The following is a 22,165-nucleotide window of genomic DNA, read 5'->3' as shown; positions in this document are numbered from 1 at the left end:
GTATGGCAAGTAGTGATGTTGGTTCCACAATTATTATCTTCAAAATAGACATTACTGTAATAATATACATGCCAATAAGAAACTAGCTTATAACAAGTATAATAAACAATAAGTATAATGTCAAAGTATAATAAAAAGGCTTTATCAATAATTCTTTGAAGATTGTCATATTATAAACTAGCTGTAGTGGTTCTTATTTATCCTGCATTACTTCCCATATAGTTTCCTAATAATTGTAAACTATTATTCTGTAATGATTCCCATTTAAAATGTTGTTATCAAATTTTAAAGTTCATTTTCAGAGAGGAAAAAAAAAAGGAGCGGCCTCAGATAGCTTTAGCATCACCTCTGCTGTGACTATGCTGGACCCCACCACCGCTCCTGTGCCTGTGCTGGACCCCACTGTGCCTGTGCTGGACCCCACCATGACTGTGCAGGTGCTGGACTCTACTGTGCCTGTGCGAGACCCCCCTGTGCTGGATCCTAATGTGCCTGTGCTTGACCCCACGGTGACTGTGCATGTGCTGGAACCCACTGTGTCTGTGCTGGACCCCACCGCCCCTGTGCCTGTGCTGGGCCCCACTGCTCCTGACCCCACCACTTCTTTAACTAAAAGAAAAAAAGGTAAATGTATTTCCAAAGTTTTTAAACAGTTGTGAATGTAAAACTTTTTATCCCATATTTATTTACCAATCTAATCTATTTATCAATAATTCTTTGAAGATTGTCATATTATAAACTAGCTGTAGTGGTTCTTATTTATCCTGCATTACTTCCCATATAGTTTCCTAATAATTGTAAACTATTATTCTGTAATGATTCCCATTTAAAATGTTGTTATCAAATTTTAAAGTTCATTTTCAGAGAGGAAAAAAGAAAGGAGTGGCCTCAGATAGCTTTAGCATCACCTCTGCTGTGACTATGCTGGACCCCACCACCGCTCCTGTGCATGTGCTGGACCCCCTTGTGCCTGTGCTCAACCCCCCTGTGCCTGTGCTGGAACCCCCTGTGCCTGTGCTGGAACCTCCTGTGCTTGTGCTGGACCCTATTGTGCCTGTGCTGGATCCTATTGTGCCTGTGCTTGACCTCACTGTGCCCGTGCTGGACCCCACTCTGCCCGTGCTGGATTCCACTGTGCCTGTGCTGGACCCCACCGCCCCTGTGCATGTGCTGAACCCCACTGCTCCTGACCCCACCACTTCTTCAACTAAAATAAAAAAAGGCAAATGTATTTCCAAAGTTTTTAAACAGTTGTGAATGTAAAACATTTTATCCCATATTTATTTACCAATCTAATCTTTTTTTAGAGTCAACAAAAAAAATTAAAGACAAGAAACATAAAGGTGAAGTATATCAAAAGGCTAATATCTAGTACAGAAATATTAGGTTTTGCTGGTATGTGTTAAAGGCGTAATAACATATTTGTATATTTCCTATATATTTATTAATTTTGTAATGTACTCTTTTTTGTTTCATTTATAACAGACCAATGTTCAGAATGCATGGAACGGCTGGAGAACAACAGCTTCCCATACCAGAGGATATTGAGAAACAGAATGAAAGGAGTAAGTGATTTTGTTAAGTAAGTTCGCAGTTTTGCTTGTTTCATGTAGTTTTACATTTTACAACTTTTTTAATTCTAGAGATTAAATTTGTTACCTTTATTCTTATAGCAGTTGTTTATTTATAGCATTTTATAGATTGTTTAAAAGCAACTTTGGGGTGATCAAGAGGAAAATTATCATTCAATGATGCAAACACAGTTTAATTGTTTAAAGACAGTTCAGTGTTGTTCAAAGACACTTCAGTGTTTTAGTTTATCATCGACATTAGATATGTTACATTACACATGAGTTATTTTTGGGGGCAGAATATTGTTTTCTAATTTTTGCTTTTTCACACAGGGTAACTCCGAAGTCCTTGTTAGATGGGCTCCCTGCACATCATGGTATGTACTCTTGCTATATTTCAATACATTTTCATTGGTTACAGCTTCTGTCTTAATCCACTTTTATTAAACTTGCATGATTTAAATTGTATTTTTTTCTTTTTCTTATTTTTCTGTTATAGTGGAATCAAGTGGAAAGACTCTTGGGAGCCATCATCATTTGTTTGACTGTAATATTGAAGTGTATTTGTTAGTGATTCTACGGGCTCATGTAAAAAAAATAAATAAATAAATAAAGCATGCTTTTACCATTGCTAAAACAGTTCAGATAGGACAGTTATTATCAGTTCAGCCATGTTGCTCACTAATCCACATGCAGTATTTGTTAGATATAATAATAATAATAATAATAATAATAATAATAATAATTTACAATAACTGTTCCACTCAGATACACACACTGCAATTTATAAAATGGCATATGTTTATTAATAATGATTACTTATGTTGTTATTTTTTGGAAATATAAATGGTGTGTATGCTTAACACAAATAAAGTTAACTGTGTTTGGTAAATAAGTTCAGACTGCTTATTTGCATACTGGGATAGTTGACATTTATTTAATGTTTTATTCTAAAACGTAATTCCGTTTTCAAAGCACTTAATTGTTTCATTTAAAGCAATTACATGAAGTGCAACAATGGTATCATTAAGCATTTAAATTATGTTAATTATTTTATAGTATCAGCACCAAACTGGATCTAGAATTGTATTTGCACAGTTGTATATTCAATGTTTACATGCAGTTTCTATTTCTGTACACATACATATGTATATATCATAGAAGTTTTCTCCTATTTGCTATACCAACCAAATTTGTTATTTATATGCTACAAAATAGCCATTTGCAACGAATTGTATCCTGTATGAATCCTTCAAGGTAAGTAAAGCATTAGAATCTTGCTAAAATTTATGCAATTTTATAACTTTATAAATTTGTCTTTCATTTACTCACAATAAAAGTGAACAATGTTTGTAGGAAGTAATTGAAGATTAATATTGTAAAATGTATCATAACCAGATGAAAATTGAGGTGGGTGTTAAGGAATTAACACTTTAATAGAAAATACATAGTAAATAATAATTTAATTAGCCTTTTTTCACATTGTCACATTATGCACTATCAAAGACAAAATTCATATCGTCGTTCTTAATAATCATTTGCTTATTCTTTAAATAAATAAAAAAACATGTTTTTATATCATTGTAGCTGAATAAGGCATGAATTTTGTGCAGTTACACGGGCAGTTCGGGTTCAGTTTAATATATAAATGAACGTATAAAAAATAGAAAGATAGATAGACATATTTATATGTAAGCTTTGGTCGGAAGCTAAAACAATATACGCCTATATAAAAAAAAAAAAAAAAAAAAAAAAAATATATATATATATATATATATATATATATATATATATATATATATATATATATATATATATATATATATATATGTGTGTGTATATATATATATATATATATATATATATATATATATATATATATATATATATACACACATATATATATATATATATATATATATATATATATATATATATATATATATATATATATATATATATATATATATATACACATATATATATGTGTGTATATATATATATATATATATATATATATATATATATATATATATATATATATATATATATATACACACATATATATATATATATATATATATATATATATATATATATATATATATATATATATATATATATATATATACACATATATATATATATATATATATATATATATATATATATATATATATATATATATATATATATATATATATATATATATATATATATATATATATATATATGCCTATATTTTGACGCCTCTGACCAGATCGGGTCGTCATTGGCTGTTGACTCCCTGTAAAACTCCTTGTGGTTGGACTACCTTTCAAGCCATATAAAACAGTGCATTATGTTATAAAGTATGTTTTTATATAATCACCACGTTAATAAAACATCATACTATCAGTGAAGCGTTGCTATGTGGAGAGAAATTACCACTTCACTGAGATTCAAACCCTAACGGCGGGTTCTTTGACCGCATTAATAAACTACAAATAACCGCGCCATGTTTACCAATTCCCTTGACTGATTGACAGAGGCTTATGGGAAATGTAGTATAAAACTGTTAATGTAAAAAAATTATATGTTAATAGTTTATTGGATGGAAAGATTTGTTTAAATATGTTCACAGTATAAGACCCCATGACATATCTGAAAAGCAACCTAAAATTTTATATTTTACGGTTCACATTTTTTAAAACACATTTTTTTACACCTTTCCATATAAGTCTGAAACTGTGCACAACATTATTGTATGAACATAGCATGAGTAGTTATCCTACCAATTTTCACTTTGATATGCTGATCACGCTTTGAGTTAGAGTCATTTGAAATCTGGATTTTTGTATTGTTCATTTGGGGCTCTATTTGGCCCCTGGGGGTTGAAGAGCAGTAAAAGCCACATATGTATTAAGAGCATCATGCACAACTATCTGTGGTGTCAGATTTAAATCTGATTCTTTTCTCTTTTATATTCTCACAACATGCTTGTTTATAGGATTTGTAGGATGTTTTGTGCCCATCAGATGAAATACAGAAATATTTTATATAAAGTTTTAATACTACTACTTCTAGTAGTAGTAGTAGTTGTAATAATGCTAACAACATAAATTAGTTGCTTTATTGAAAGAATACCCAGGCCTAAGTGTGAACCTGCAACTACTTGCAACTCATTGCCAGGAAAATTGGACAGTTTAAACAAACATTAAGATGCTTACCTGTTACCATAACAAATTACAGCATTTCAGAAACATGTGGCTACATGCAATACTTACAGTTGGTCAGAATTATTATCCACCTTTCAATTCTTTTCTTTTTTAAATATTTCCCAGATGATGTTTAACAGAGCAAGGAAATGTTCCCAGTATGTCTAATAATATTTTTTCTTCTGTAGAAAGTCTTATTTAATTTATTTCGGCTAAAATAAAAGCAGTTTTAACATTTTAAGGTCAAAATTATTAGCCCCTTTAAGCTATATATATTTTTTAATAGACTACAGAACCATCACTATATAATATAATAACTTGCTTAATTACCCTAACCTGCCTAGTTAACCAAATTAACCTTAAGCCTTTAAATGTCACTTTAAGCTGTATAGAAGTGTCTTGAAGAATATCTAGTTAAATATTATTTACTGTCATCATGGCAAAGATAAAATAAATCAGTTATTAGAAATGAGTTATTAAAACTATTATGTTTAGAAATGTGTTGAAAAAAATCTTTCCATTAAACAGAAATTGGGGAAAATAAACAGGGGCCTAATAATTCTGATTTAAACTGTATGTCATATTGTGTCTTATGCTGGGCATCAGCAATCTGCTTCCTTTTTTATGCTGTTTAAGATTTATGTTGTACTATATTTCGATACATCAAGTATTAGCTGTTTGTAGCAATATGGCCCTTTTCAATATTCTGTAATGCACATTTCATCTCTTTTGCTTCTAAAAATAGCACAATTAGCACACATCAGTAAGTATACGCAAGCATCCCTTTTTGTCCAAAACATTTTTGTCCGAAGTTAATCAATGTAAACATATATTTTTACATATATCATATAAAAATTATTGAATAAAAATGATTTGCCAAGTCGCTTACACTTAAAAATTAAATAGATTTATTTACTTTTAAATAACATCAAACCTATTCTGATCTTCTTCCTGTTTGCTTGCTTGTCCATTACCCGATCAATCTTTTTCATCTCTCTTCACAATGGTTATTAAGCACCCTGCTGCATAATTGACATACAAACGACATATCAACAATTTAAAGTATAATAACTTTATTGTCACAGTACCATAAAAATAACTGTACAGATCCTGCAATTCATTTGTGCAAACTTTGCAGCCGGACAGTATGGATTGCAGGTATATAACACTTATCCAGAATTACAATACACCAGAGTAAACATTTTAAATGAATCACAAAAAATATAATGATAAATAAATGAATGAATGTGTTTATAATTTTTAGAACTTTGATTAAAGGCTTTAATCCACTTCAAAATTATGACTACTGTACACATAAGATAATCAAAAACAATCATGAACATTATATGACACACATATTGGTTTTAAAATGAATAAAATTACTTCAAAAGGGTACTTAAGATTTTACTGCTAATACCTATTTAACTAACACTTAATAATGAAAAAATGAACAGTTAAAAATTTAAGCCACCAGATTAGAAAAGGTCACAGTTACACACACACGCACACACACAGACACACACACACACACACACACACACGCACACGCACGCACGCACACGCGCACACGCACACACGCACACACACAGACACACAGACACACAGACACACACACACACACACACACACACACACACACACACACACACACACACTCAGTCAGTCTTTGTCACATGTTGAATCACACGAGTCACTTGAGTCAACTGATTGGCTTTCATAGCAGTCCTCGTCCTCTTCAAGAGCAGGCAAGCCATCCCATCCAGTCACTATTTTGTGGTATGTCTCCTTCACCGCTTCTACAACAGCATTTTGAATTCATATACCTTTAAGTATCGCTGAGACAAGTACACGTGGAGGCTTTTCTTTTTCAGCTGATTCCATCCTTTTGCATGAAGTGTGATCATGTCCACTCGTGCTAAACAGAAATAACACACACACACACACACACACACACACACACACACGCACACACACACACACACACACACACACACACACACACACACACACACACACACACACACACACACACGTGAAATGTGAAAACTATTTTCTTTGTTCAGTGCTTAGTTGCTGTTAATCACAGCACTTAACTTCACAAGTTCTATTTCACTGACTACATTCCAATTATAAACCAATCATTACACTATCAATGTTGTTAAAGCAACCTCATAAAATTCAAGATAAAGTCACACAAATTTTTTACTTGATGTTTTCTAGTGGGCTTAAGAAAATGACATACACATGGTCAACTACCAGTGATTTTTCACTTTACACATGTTCAGTCTACACACTACATTGCTATGTACATGACACTTACCAGCCTTGCTCATATATTTTGTTGTAAGAGCAACATGTGATAAAAAACTGTTAACTTGCTCAACTTCCTCTCCTATTGTAGTGCCTGCTCCTGATTGATTTCTGCCACTCCACTGGACCTATTAAACAAACAAGGAAGTTTTAACAGACACAATTAAATACACAAGACCTAGCACAATTATTTGTCATTTAAAAACTTACCTCACAACTTGTAGAGTGTCCTTTTGCATGCATGATAGAAAGGAATGGCTTCATCTCTGTTAACTTCTGCAGACTTGGAACTACTTGTGCAACCTTTTGTAAGTAGGGCCAGTATTGGCACATGATGTCTGTGCAGAAGAATCTGCAGTTTGTTTTTGAGGCGATTTCCTTTTGCAAATACATAGGGTATGCAAAAATCTCACCCCTGCTCATATTCAGGGCTTTAAACAAAATGTTGTGTCTGCACACTGCCACTTCCAACCCCTCCTCATCCAATTTACCACTAGACTTCCTTGAAGTCTCTCTGGCAGCAGCCCAAGTGGATTTTCCACATGTGCCTTTTCCTTGTACCTGTATTAAAGAAAACATATCAATAGTATTAAGTGAATTATCTATATTTGTTAAATAATAGTTAAATAAAATTATAAAAGCATACTGAGCTGGTCTTTTGTTGAACAAAATTGACAAAATTGGTCACATCCTCATCCTTGGCAATGAAAACACCATTAAAAAAAGGCTGTTCTTCGACTCTATTAATAACAGAGGAAAAATATGATATGGTCAGCATAAACTAATATGCATAATCCATTTGCAATTACTACTGTGAGTAGTATGCTCTTACTCTCTGGCTTTGTTAAACCGATATAGTTTGCGGTTTCCATCTGCAGACACTGCAACAGCATTTGGGATACATGCAGGACACGAGAAGTGATCAATTGCACTGAGCTTTTCTTTCTCATGACGACAATATGTCCACTCCAAAAATGCCTTCTGGAATGTTTTGCCACATATAGTGTCATTCTAAAAGTTGGGGGAAAAAAAACATCAATGGAGCTAAAGAGCTGTTTTTTTTCTTAACATTTGAGTAATTTGAAGCATTTTTACCCGTCCAAAGTTCTGTGACCTTTGCTCTAGCATCTTTATAAATGCTTGTCGTGATAGGCCTGGTGCAGCGACTTTAAACAGCTCAAAAGAAGTGAACAGATCAACCTGATATATTGTTTGAAATGTTACAGAGCCTGGCCAGTAACCACTTCGGGCAAGGTCCAGCAGCCCAGGTGTCCATGATTTGTGGCAAGTGTTGCAGCACCACATAGGCAAAGAGAGATCATAGCGACCTACAATCAAATCAAATTACAGACATTTAAAAAAAATAAAATAAAATAAATAAATAAATATATATATAGGCACATATGAAAGGCACATGTGCACATATATATATATATATATATATATATATATATATATATATATATATATATATATATATATATATATATATATATATATATATATATATATATATATAAACACACACACACACACACACATACAAAAAAGGATAAATTTTAAATGTAAGGAGTACAAACCATTTATGTTGATGAGCTGTATTAATCGACCAGTGCTAACAGACAAGTTTTGGTCCTCACAATCACAAATACTTCGTGGCTCTTGTATGGGTAACAAACATGCTAAAGAAATATAAAAACCATATTAATATTAAGGCATGACTTAAAACATATACCCAAACGAAAGTGTTGCTTACCTTGCTCACATAATGTTTGCTTCCCATTGATTTCTATCACAACGGCTGACGGAGGAATAGGGTTAAAAAAGTTTTCTAAAAAACACTCTCTGTTATGCAGAGTATAGTGTTGGTGAGCTGACACATCACAGCTGCTGCAGTAATGTGGTTTTGGCAAACAGTCCTTGCACCTTATTACTGCTGCTTTGGCTCTGCAGTGATCACAATTTAAGCACTCTACCATCTCTGATGTTAGGGAGTAGTCCAAGAGGGTTTGTCTTGCTTGTAACCAATGGCTTTCAGATAATACTTGTCTTAAAGTCCAATTGTGAGACGCAGACACACTTTTGTCTGAGATAAGCGCTTGACTCAGTTCCTGTAACTGTATATCTTAAAAGACAAAAATGCCATATTAAGAAAACAAAAATGTGAATGTCCTTAGTGTACAGTGTTTTAAATGTCCAACATTTAGGAAACTTCTGACAAGATAGAAATTATTTTGTAACTTACCAATGGCACGCTGCGCATGGGTTCCCATATCTGCAGGAAAATCATTTACTGAACACTCAGTGCCACTTGAAGTTGCTGTATAAAAAAAAACATTTTTTGATTAAAAAATATATACATTAGATTTATTTATTGTTTACTACTATATTTACAAATATGGTTTACCAGGATCAATCATAGTTCCATCACTTGATGTTTTGTCCGTTGAAGCTCTGGATTTATCTGTAAAGATGGTGATAAAGGTTTGTGAAGACAGGAAATTTATGAAAAAAATTTATTATATTATCACTTGCCTCGTCTTCCTCGTTTGGGTTCTGTTTTTGTATACTCCAGGAGACCTTTTTTGTCTCTTTTTTTCCATCTAATAATTGGAACAGCTTTCTTTTTCTTTTTAGGCCTCGGTTTAGGAGCGGTCTCCTCCTAACCATAACAGTGCATAACAAGAAAAAAAAAAAACTCTAATAACAATGATACTAAGTATATTGTGTAAGACGTTTGTGAAACATATTCATACCTGTAACTCTTGCAAATCAGATGTTATTTCATCAATGTCGAGCTGTAATTCCCTTTCCATGTCTTCTGTGGTGGTATGATCATCATTGGTGGCCATTATCCTAATAGTTTTTTTTACTTTGAAGCATTCCTAGAAATACAAAAAGCCAAGATACTATTTACAGTATGTATGCACAGATTATATAAAATATTAGTCTTGATAGATCCTATTTTACAGTTCTAAGTCATAAATTATTGAATATACTTTCACAGTAAAAACCTGGCTCATGTAGTCAAATACAGACTATAGTGAAATTAGACTCTTTGTCACATAGATATTAAATTGGGTTATAACTACAAATACAACAGAATGCTTTGAAGAGCAAATTGTATTTCCTTCAGACACCCTACAGTGGCATAATAAACTTTTTTTGCAGAAAAATTACTAACACATGTAATTATTTTGCATATTTCTACAGTATGTAACTGCAATAAAATCAATACTATGATTTACGGCATATTATATTTGCTTGATATGCACGGTTATTTTGATAAGTACTTGGTTGTCTTTGATAGTGCACATCAAATGATTTCTATACATCACTCACAATATAATTACACTAATAAAACCTAGCTAACACAGAGGCATGCATAATAATATATTTTAAAGCAGTGTAACGTTATACAGTACATGACGGTTACCTGAATGATCACGCTGCTTCTGCAATATCCAGCTGTTCGACGCACGATATATACGTCATCGTCTAAACAGATCACCGCTGTCCTTAAATAAATTAAAAGTGCCAAGAAAACGAAACAAGCAAATATATATATATATATATATATATATATATATATATATATATATATATATATATATATATATATATATAAATAAAACAAGCGTGTTATGGAGTAAACCCGTCTAATAATAAGGTATTACATATAGGTTACTCTCACAATTTAACTTTTTTTTTTTCAAATATATGACAAAATTTAAATCAAGTCGAAATAAAACAGTTATTAATTTGTTAGACTGAAAACGTTGTGCTTTTAATCGCTCAAAATAGTCTTGAATTGTCGTTGTAAATGAAATAACAAATGAAACAGGCAAATTAAAATATAACACATTTGTTAAGAAGAACAATTGAAAAAATGAGCGTGTCAATTTTTTGCTCGTACAAATCATATTTTGTTCACCATTTGAAGCGAGTATCTGCTAGAAATCTTGTACGTTTCAGGAGTACATAAAACCACCTGACTGAAATGTAACTGCTACGTTTTATCTAAATTATTTCTTCGTGCTTTCCTCGTATTATTTTAAATAAGATGGACTTACATTTACGTTGTCATTCCCGTTAATGTGAGAAACGAACAAAAGATGCACATACAAAGTAATATTTTATCGCTGTTCAATAATAATTTTGTGCTGTTTGGTACGTAACTAACATGGCACGGTGGTTTATATCCCGAGTATATCCCAGCAAACTAGGTTGAATGTTGAAATACCACACGTCTTTCCTCACTCACTTAATTCACATTAAAACGAGCGTGCACAGAGAAGATCGAACCTTAATTTCCTTGTTTTTATTTTTAATAAACACGCATGATCTAAAGCGGAGCCATTTTAAAACGAGTTAGCGCCTCTAGCGGATGTTATTTTTAAAAAAGTGCAGGGAAGCGTACCTATTTGTACGTATATCTGGTTCTCTAGAAATGTAGTCAGGCCTACGTTTTTCTAATGAGCCTGGGTTGCATTTTGACCTCTTAGCTGGTTGGGAAAAGCACATTTTCAGGCTTAATACAGCAAGTGACAAAAACAGCTTGAAGCAAAGAAAAGCGTCATTCTTTTTGTTTAAACAGCCATATATGCAAGTTTTATACATATTATAACAAGTTGCAAGTGAAAACCAAGACATCTGACTGAGTTTGCAATACAGCTTATTTTGACCTCTTAGCTGGCTGGGAAAAGCAAGTTTTCAGGCTTAATACAGCAAGTGATAAAAACAGCTTGAAACAATGAAAAATCATCATTCTTTTTGATTAAACAGCCATATATGCAAGTTTTAAACATGTTTTAACAAGTTGCCAGTGAAAACCAAGACATCTGACTGAGTTTGCAATACAGCTCATTTTGACCTCTCTGCTGTCTGGGGAAAGCACGCTTTCAGGAATAATACAGCAAGTGATGAAAACTGCTTAAAACAATGAAAAGCGTCACTCTTTTTGTTTTAAACCACATAATATTCAAGTTTTAAACATGTTTTAACAAGTTGCAAATGAAAAAACAGACATCTGACTGAGTTTGCAATACAGCTAGATTTGACCTCTTAGCTGGCTGGGAAAAGCACGTTTTCAGGTATAATATGGCAAGTGATGAAAGCTGCTTAAAACAATGAAACGCATCAATCTTTTGTTTTAAATCTCATAATATTCAAGTTTTAAACATGTTTTAACAAGTTGCCAGTGAAAACCAAGACATCTGACTGAGTTTGCAATACAGCTTATTTTTACCTCTTAGATTGTTGGGAAAAGCACGTTTTCTGGCTTAATACAGCAAGTGATAAAAACAGATTGAAACAATGAAAAGCGTCATTCTTTTTGTTTAAACAGTCATATATGCAAGTTTTAAACATGTTTTAACAAGTTGCCAGTGAAAACCAAGACATCTGACTGAGTTTGCAATACAGCTCAATTTGATCTCTTAGCTGGTTGGGAAAAGCACATTTTCAGGCTTAATACAGCAAGTGACAAAAACAGCTTGAAGCAAAGAAAAGCGTCATTCTTTTTGTTTAAACAGCCATATATGCAAGTTTTATACATATTATAACAAGTTGCAAGGGAAAACCAAGACATCTCACTGAGTTTGCAATACAGCTTATTTTGACCTCTTAGCTGGTTGGGTAAAGCACGTTTTCAGGCTTAATACAGCAAGTGATAAAAACAGATTAAAACAATGAAAAGCATCATTATTTTTGTTTAAACAGCCATATATGCACGTTTTAAACATGTTTTAACAAGTTGCCAGTGAAAACCAAGACATCTGACTGAGTTTGCGACACAGCTACTTTTGACCTCTCTGCTGGCTGGGAAAACCACAATTTCAGGAATAATACAGCAAGTGATGAAAACTGCTTAAAACAATGAAAAGCATCAATCTTTTTGTTTTAAATCTCATAATATTCAAGTTTTAAACATGTTTTAACAAGTTGCCAGTGAAAACCAAAACATCTGACTGAGTTTGCAATACAGCTTATTTTGACCTCATAGCTGGTTGGGAAAAGCATGTTTTCCGGCTTAATACAGCAAGTGATAAAACAGATTGAAACAATGAAAAGTGTCATTCTTTTTGTTTAAACAGCCATATATGCAAGTTTTAAACATGTTTTAACAAGTTGCCAGTGAAAACCAAGACATCTGACTGAGTTTGCAATACAGCTCATATTGACCTCTCTGCTGGCTGGGAAAAGCACAATTTCAGGAATAATACAGCAAGTGATGAAAACTGCTTAAAACAATAAAAAGCATCAATCTTTTTGTTTTAAATCTCATAATATTTAAGTTTTAAACATGTTTTAACAAGTTGCCAGTAAAAAACCAAGACATCTGACTGAGTTTGCAATACAGCTCATTTTGACCTCTTAGATGGTTGGGAAAAGCACGTTTTCAGGCTTAATACAGCAAGTAATGAAAACTGCTTAAAACAATGAAAAAACATCATTCTTTTTGTTTAAACAGCCATATATGCAAGTTTTAAACATGTTATAACAAGTTGCCAGTGAAAACCAAGACATCTGACTGAGTTTGCAATACAGCTCATTTTGACCTCTCTGCTGGCTGGGAAAAGCACGTTTTCAGGCTTATCACAGCAAGTGATGAAAAACTGCTTGAAAACAATGAAAAACATCATTCTTTTTGTTTAAACAGCCATATATGCAAGTTTTAAACATGTTTTAACAAGTTGCAAGTGAAAACCAAGACATCTGACTGAGTTTGCAATACAGCTCATTTTGACCTCTTAGCTGGCTGGGAAAAGCACGTTTTCAGGCTTAATACAGCAAGTGATAAAAACAGCTTGAAACAATGAAAAAAAACATCATTCTTTTTGTTTAAACAGCCATATATGCAAGTTTTAAGCATATTATAAAAAGTTGCCAGTGAAAACCAAGACATCTGACTGAGTTTGCAATACAGCTCATTTTGATCTCTTAGTTGGCTGGGAAAAGCACGTTTTCAGGCATAATACAGCAAGTGATAAAAACAGCTTGAAACAATGAAAAAAAACATCATTCTTTTTGTTTAAACAGCCATATATGCAAGTTTTAAGCATGTTATAAAAAGTTGCCAGTGAAAACCAAGACATCTCACTGAGTTTGCAATACAGCTCATTTTGACCTCTCTGCTGGCTGGGAAAAGCATGTTTTCAGGCTTAATACAGCAAGTGATAAAAACAGCTTGAAACAATGAAAAACATAATTCTTTTTGTTTAAACAGCCATATATGCAAGTTTTAAACATGTTTTAACAAGTTGCAAGTGAAAACCAAGACATCTGACTGAGTTTGCAATACAGCTAGTTTTGACCTCTTAGCTGGCTGGGAAAAGCACGTTTTCAGGCTTAATACAGAGAGTGATAAAAACAGCTTGAAACAATGAAAAACATCATTCTTTTTGTTTTAAATCTCACATATATGCAAGTTTTAAACATGTTTTAACAAGTTGCCAGTGAAAACCAAGACATCTGACTGAGTTTGCAATACAGCTAGTTTTGACCTCTTAGCTGGCTGGGAAAAGCACGTTTTCAGGCTTAATACAGCAAGTGATAAAAACAGCTTGAAACAATGAAAAACATCATTCTTTTTGTTTAAACTGCCATATATGCAAGTTTTAAACATGTTTTAACAAGTTGCCAGTGAAAACCAAGACATCTGACTGAGTTTGCAATACAGCTCATTTTGACCTCTCTGCTGGCTGGGAAAAGCACGTTTTCAGGCTTAATACAGCAAGTGATGAAAACTGCTTAAAACAATGAAAAACATCATTCTTTTTGTTTAAACAGCCATATATTCAGGTTTTAAACATGTTTTAACAACTTGCCAGTGAAAACCAAGACATCTCACTGAGTTTGCTATACAGCTAGTTTTGAACTCTTAGCTGGCTGGGAAAAGCATGTTTTCAGGCTTAATACAGCAAGTGATAAAAACAGCTTGAAACAAAAAAAAGTATCATTCTTTTTGTTTAATTAGCCATATATGCAAGATTTTAACATGTTATAAAAAGTTGCCAGTGAAAACCAAGACGTCTCACTGAGTTTGCAGTACAGCTCATTTTGACCTCTCTGCTGGCTGGGAAAAGCACGTTTTTAGGCTTAATACAGCAAGTGATAAAAACAGCTTGAAACAATAAAAAACATCATTCTTTTTGTTTAAACAGCCATATATGCAAGTTTTAAACATGTTATAAAAAGTTGTCAGTGAAAACTAAGACATCTGACTGAGTTTGCAATACAGCTAATTTTGACCTCTCTGCTGGCTGAGAAAAGCACGTTTTCAGGCTTAATACAGCAAGTGATAAAACAGCTTGAAACAATGAAAAACATCATTCTTTTTGTTTAAACAGCCATATATGCAAGTTTTAAACATGTTTTAAAAAGTTGCAAGTGAAAGCCAAGACATCTCACTGAGTTTGCAATACAGCTCATTTTGACCTCTCTGCTGGCTGGGAAAAGCACGTTTTCAGGCTTAAGTGATGAAAACTGCTTAAAACAATGAAAAATATCATTATTTTTTGTTTTAAACCACATAATATGCCAGTTTTAAACATGTTTTAACAAGTTGCAACTGAAAACCATGACATTTGACTCAGTTTCTAATGCAGCTTAATTTGACCTCTTAGCTCGCTGGGAAAAGCACGTTTTCAGGCTTAACACAGCAAGTGATAAAAACAGCTTGAAACAATGAAAAACATCATTCTTTTTGTTTAAACAGCCATATATGCAAGTTTTAAACATGTTATAACAAGTTGCCAGTGAAAACCAACACATCTGACTGAGTTTGCAATACAGCTCATTTTGACCTCTCTGCTGGCTGGGAAAAGCACGTTTTCAGGCTTATGTGATGAAAACTGCTTAAAACAATGAAAAATATCATTCTTTTTTTGTTTTAAACCACATAATATGCCAGTTTTAAACATGTTTTAACAAGTTGCAAGTGAAAACCAAGACATTTGACTGAGTTTCTAATGCAGCTTAATTTGACCTCTTAGCTCGCTGGGAAAAGCACGTTTTCAGGAATAATATGGCAAGTGATGAAAACTGCTTAAAACAATGAAAAGCATCAATCTTTTTGTTTTAAATCTCATAATATTCAAGTTTTAAACATGTTTTAACAAGTTGCCAGTGAAAACCAACACATCTGACTGAGTTTGCAATACAGCTCATTTTGACCTCTCTGCTGGCTGGGAAAAGCACGTTTTCAGGCTTAAGTGATGAAAACTGCTTAAAACAATGAAAAACATCAGTCTTTTTGTTTTAAACCTCATACTATTCAAGTTTTAAACATGTTTTAACAAGTTGCAAGTGAAAACCAAGAAATCTGACTGAGTTTCTAATGCAGCTTAATTTGACCTCTTAGCTCGCTGGGAAAAGCACGTTTTCAGGCTTAATACAGCAAGTGATAAAAACAGCTTGAAACAATGAAACACATTATTCTTTTTGTTTAAACAGCCATATATGCAAGTTTTAAACATGTTATAACAAGTTGCCAGTGAAAACCAAGACATCTGACTGAGTTTGCAATACAGCTCATTTTGACCTCTCTGCTGGCTGGGACAAGCACGTTTTCAGCCTTAATACAGCAAGTGATGAAAACTGCTTAAAACAATGAAAAACATCATTCTTTTTGTTTAAACAGCCATATATGCACGTTTTAAACATGTTATAACAAGTTGCCAGTGAAAACCAAGACATCTGACTGAGTTTGCAATACAGCTAGTTTTAACTTCTTAGCTGGCTGTGAAAAGCACGTTTTCAGGCTTAATACAGCAAATGGTGAAAACTGCTTAAAACAATGAAAAACATAATTCTTTTTGTTTAAACAGCCATATATGCAAGTTTTAAACGTGTTATAAAAAGTTGCAAGTGAAAGCCAAGACATCTCACTGAGTTTGCAATAAAGCTCATTTTGACCTCTCTGCTGGCTGGGAAAAGCACGTTTTCAGGCTTAAGTGATGAAAACTGCTTAAAACAATGAAAAACATCATTCTTTTTGTTTAAACAGCTATATATGCAAGTTTTAAACATGGTATAACAAGTTGCCAGTGAAAACCAAGACATCTGACTAAGTTTGCAAGACAGCTCATTTTGAACTCTCTGCTGGCTGGGAAAAGCATGTTTTCAGGCTTAAGTGATGAAAACAGCTTAAAACAATGAAAAACATCATTCTTTTTGTTTAAACAGCTATATATGCAAGTTTTAAACATGGTATAACAAGTTGCCAGTGAACACTAAGACATCTGACTAAGTTTGCAATACAGCTCATTTTGACCTCTCTGCTGGCTGGGAAAAGCACGTTTTCAGGCTTAATACAGCAAGTGATGAAAACTGCTTAAAACAATAAAAACAACATTCTTTTTGTTTTAAACCACATAATATGCAAGTTTTAAACATGTTTTGACAAGTTGCAAGTGAAAACCAAGACATCTGACTGAGTTTGCAATACAGCTCATTTTGACCTCTTAGCTGGTTGGGAAAAGCATGTTATCAGGCCTAATACAGCAAGTAATAAAAACAGCTTGAAACAATGAAAAACATCATTCTTTTTGTTTAAATAGCCATATATGCAAGTTTTAAACATGCCAGTGAAAACCAAGACATCTGACTGAGTTTGCAATACAGCTCATTTTGACCTCTCTGCTGGCTGGGAAATGCACGTTTTAAGGCTTATTACAGCAAGTGATGAAAACTGCTTAAAACAATGAAAAACATCATTCTTTTTGTTTAAACAGCCATATATGCAAGTTTTAAACATGTTATAACAAGTTGCCAGTGAAAACCAAGACATCTGACTGAGTTTGCAATACAGCTTATTTTGACCTGTTAGCTGGTTGGGAAAAGCTTGTTTTCAGGCTTAATAATGCAAGTGATTAAAACAGCTTGAAAATATATGCAAGTTTTAAACATGTTATAACAAGTTGCCAGTGAAAACCAAGACATCTGACTGAGTTTGCAATACAGCTTATTTTGACCTCTTAGCTGTCTGGGAAAAGCATGTTTTCAGGCTTAATACAGCAAGTGATAAAAACAGCTTGAAACAATGAAAAACATCATTCTTTTTGTTTAAACTGCTATATATGCAAGTTTTAAACATGTTATAACAAGTTGCCAGTGAAAACCAAGACATCTGACTGAGTTTGCAATACAGCTCATTGTGACCTCATAGCTGCCTGGGAAAAGCACGTTTTCAGGCTTAATATAGCAAGTGATAAAAACAGCTTGAAACAATGAAAAACATCATTCTTTTTGTTTTAAACCACATAATATGCAAGTTTTAAACATGTTTTAACAAGTTGCAAGGGAAAACCAAGACATCTTACTGAGTTTGCAATACAACTCATTTTGACCTCTCTGCTGGCTGGGAAAAGCACGTTTTCAGGCTTAAGTGATGAAAACTGCTTAAAACAATGAAAAACATCATTCTTTTTGTTTAAACAGCCATATATGCAAGTTTTAAACATGTTATAAAAAGTTGCAAGTGAAAACCAAGACATCTCACTGAGTTTGCAATACAGCTCATTTTGACCTCTCTGCTGGCTGGGAAAAGCACGTTTTCAGGCTTAAGTGATGAAAACTGCTTAAAACAATGAAAAACATCATTCTTTTTGTTTAAACAGCTATATATGCAAGTTTTAAACATGGTATAACAAGTTGCAAGTGAAAACCAAGACATCTGACTAAGTTTGCAAGACAGCTCATTTTGACCTCTCTGCTGGCTAGGAAAAGCACGTTTTCAGGCTTAAGTGATGAAAACTGCTTAAAACAATGAAAAACATCATTCTTTTTGTTTAAACAGCTATATATGCAAGTTTTAAACATGGTATAACAAGTTGCCAGTGAAAACCAAGACATCTGACTAAGTTTGCAAGACAGCTCATTTTGACCTCTCTGCTGGCTAGGAAAAGCACGTTTTCAGGCTTAAGTGATGAAAACTGCTTAAAACAATAAAAACAACATTTTTTTTGTTTTAAACCACATAATATGCAAGTTTTAAACATGTTTTGACAAGTTGCAAGTGAAAACCAAGACATCTGACTGAGTTTGCAATACAGCTCATTTTGACCTCTTAGCTGGTTGGGAAAAGCATGTTATCAGGCCTAATACAGCAAGTAATAAAAACAGCTTGAAACAATGAAAAACATCATTCTTTTTGTTTAAATAGCCATATATGCAAGTTTTAAACATGCCAGTGAAAACCAAGACATCTGACTGAGTTTGCAATACAGCTCATTTTGACCTGTTAGCTGGTTGGGAAAAGCTTATTTTCAGGCTTAATACAGCAAGTGATTAAAACAGCTTGAAAATATATGCAAGTTTTAAACATGTTTTAACAAGTTGCAAGGGAAAACCAAGACATCTGACTGAGTTTGCAATACAGCTTATTTTGACCTCTTAGCTGGTTGGGAAAAGCACGTTTTCAGGCTTAATACAGCAAGTAATAAAAACAGCTTGAAACAAAGAAAAGCGTCATTCTTTTTGTTTAAACAGCCATATATGCAAGTTTTAAAACATGTTTTAACAAGTTGCAAGTGAAAACCAAGACATCTGACTGAGTTTGCAATACAGCTCATTGTGACCTCATAGCTGCCTGGGAAAAGCACGTTTTCAGGCTTAATATAGCAAGTGATAAAAACAGCTTGAAACAATGAAAAACATCATTATTATTTTTTTTTAAACAGCCATATATGCAAGTTTTAAAGATGTTATAACAAGTTGCCAGTGAATACCAAGACATCTGACTGAGTTTGCAATACAGCTCATTTTGACCTCTCTGCTGGCTGGGAAAAGCACGTTTTCAGGCCTAATACAGCAAGTGATGAAAACTGCTTAAAACAATGAAAAACATCATTCTTTTTGTTTTAAACCACATAATATGCAAGTTTTAAACATGTTTTAACAAGTTGCAAGGGAAAACCAAGACATCTTACTGAGTTTGCAATACAGCTCATTTTGACCTCTTAGCTGGCTGAGAAAAGCACGTTTTCAGAATTAATACAGCAAGTGATGAAAACTGCTTGAAAATATATGCAAGTTTTAAACATGTTATAACAAGTTGCCAGTGAAAACCAAGACATCTGACTGAGTTTGCAATACAGCTTATTTTGACCTCTTAGCTGTCTGGGAAAAGCATGTTTTCAGGCTTAATACAGCAAGTGATAAAAACAGCTTGAAACAATGAAAAACATCATTCTTTTTGTTGAAACTGCCATATATGCAAGTTTTAAATATGTTATAACAAGTTGCCAGTGAAAACCAAGACATCTGACTGAGTTTGCAATACAGCTCATTTTGACCTCTCTGCTGGCTGGGAAAAGCACGTTTTCAGGCTTAAGTGATGAAAACTGCTTAAAACAATGAAAAACATCATTCTTTTTGTTTAAACAGCCATATATGCAAGTTTTAAACATGTTATAAAAAGTTGCAAGTGAAAACCAAGACATCTGACTAAGTTTGCAAGACAGCTCATTTTGACCTCTCTGCTGGCTGGGAAAAGCATGTTTTTAGGCTTAATACAGCAAGTGATAAAAACAGCTTAAAACAATGAAAAACATCATTCTTTTTGTTTAAACAGCCATATATGCAGGTTTTAAACATGTTATAAAAAGTTGCCACTGAAAACCAAGACATCTCACTGACTTTGCAATACAGCTCATTTTGACCTCTCTGCTGGCTGGGAAAAGCACATTTTCAGCCTTAATACAGCAAGTGATGAAAACTGCTTAAAACAATGAAAAACATCATTCTTTTTCTTTAAACAACCATTTATGCAAGTTTTAAACGTGTTATAAAAAGTTGCAAGTGAAAGCCAAGACATCTCACTGAGTTTGCAATACAGCTCATTTTGACCTCTCTGCTGGCTCTGGGAAAAGCACGTTTTCAGGCTTAAGTGATGAAAACTGCTTAAAACAATGAAAAATATCATTATTTTTTGTTTTAAACCACATAATATGCCAGTTTTAAACATGTTTTAACAAGTTGCAATTGAAAACCAAGACATTTGACTGAGTTTCTAATGCAGCTTAATTTGACCTCTTAGCTCGCTGGGAAAAGCACATTTTCAGGCTTAACACAGCAAGTGATAAAAACAGCTTGAAACAATGAAAAACATCATTCTTTTTGTTTAAACAGCCATATATGCAAGTTTTAAACATGTTATAACAAGTTGCCAGTGAAAACCAACACATCTGACTGAGTTTGCAATACAGCTCATTTTGACCTCTCTGCTGGCTGGGAAAAGCACGTTTTCAGGCTTAAGTGATGAAAACTGCTTAAAACAATGAAAAATATCATTCTTTTTTGTTTTAAACCACATAATATGCCAGTTTTAAACATGTTTTAACAAGTTGCAAGTGAAAACCAAGAAATCATCATTCTTTTTGTTTAAACAGCTATATATGCAAGTTTTAAACATGGTATAACAAATTGCCAGTGAAAACCAAGACATCTGACTAAGTTTGCAAGACAGCTCATTTTGAACTCTCTGCTGGCTGGGAAAAGCACGTTTTCAGGCTTAAGTGATGAAAACAGCTTAAAACAATGAAAACATCATTATCTTCATCATCTGACTCATCTGAGTCATTATCATCATCTGACTGAGTTTGCAATACAGCTCATTGTGACCTCATAGCTGCCTGGGAAAAGCACGTTTTCAGGCTTAATATAGCAAGTGATGAAAACTGCTTAAAACAATGAAAAACATAATTCTTTTTGTTTTAAACCACATATTATGCAAGTTTTAAACATGTTTTAACAAGTTGCAAGGGAAAACCAAGACATCTTACTGAGTTTGCAATACAGCTCATTTTGACCTCTTAGCTGGCTGAGAAAAGCACGTTTTCAGAATTAATACAGCAAGTGATGAAAACTGCTTAAAACAATAAAAAACATCATTCTTTTTGTTTAAACAGCCATTTATGCAAGTTTTAAACATGTTATAACAAGTTGCAAGTGAAAACCAAGACATCTGACTGAGTTTGCAATACAGCTCATTTTGACCTCTTCTGGCTGGGAAAAGCATGTTTTCAGGCTTAATACAGCAAGTGATAAAACAGCTTGAAACAATGAAAAACATCATTCTTTTTG

The 22,165-nt window shown here is 33.2% G+C and overlaps 1 protein-coding gene and 1 long non-coding RNA gene across 2 annotated transcripts; one reads left to right on the top strand and one right to left on the bottom strand.

Moving 5' to 3' along the window:
* The first annotated feature begins 1,487 nt into the window (after window positions 1-1,487).
* On the top strand, window positions 1,488-2,152 carry LOC130236173 (uncharacterized). Its single transcript, XR_008838447.1, has 3 exons — window positions 1,488-1,565; window positions 1,905-1,948; window positions 2,071-2,152. It is a non-coding gene; the product is annotated as an uncharacterized LOC130236173 (long non-coding RNA).
* A 4,412-nt stretch (window positions 2,153-6,564) lies between these two features.
* On the bottom strand, window positions 6,565-9,561 carry LOC130236684 (uncharacterized). The gene is made up of 10 exons (XM_056467434.1): window positions 9,486-9,561; window positions 9,324-9,398; window positions 8,835-9,203; window positions 8,659-8,760; window positions 8,174-8,406; window positions 7,911-8,089; window positions 7,725-7,818; window positions 7,289-7,639; window positions 7,089-7,206; window positions 6,565-6,683 (listed from the first exon to the last, which is right to left on the bottom strand). Exons 1-10 carry the CDS (start codon window positions 9,496-9,498, stop codon window positions 6,565-6,567), a joined length of 1,653 nt encoding a protein of 550 aa, XP_056323409.1. The 5' UTR covers window positions 9,499-9,561.
* Window positions 9,562-22,165: the final 12,604 nt, after the last annotated feature.

This window comes from Danio aesculapii, chromosome 10, assembly GCF_903798145.1.
Source record: "Danio aesculapii chromosome 10, fDanAes4.1, whole genome shotgun sequence".
Lineage (NCBI taxonomy): Eukaryota > Metazoa > Chordata > Actinopteri > Cypriniformes > Danionidae > Danio > Danio aesculapii.
Note: the sequence above shows the minus strand (reverse complement) of the source record. Positions and strands in the feature narration are given on the sequence as shown.

Bases quoted from the DNA above. Each gene is read 5' to 3' on its own strand.
- LOC130236684 (XM_056467434.1), bottom strand. The intron at 9,204-9,323 runs GTAAGTTACAAA...TTGTCTTTTAAG, and splicing joins CCATGCGCAGCGTGCCATTG to ATATACAGTTACAGGAACTG. The intron at 8,761-8,834 runs GTAAGCAACACT...ATATTTCTTTAG, and splicing joins GCAAACATTATGTGAGCAAG to CATGTTTGTTACCCATACAA.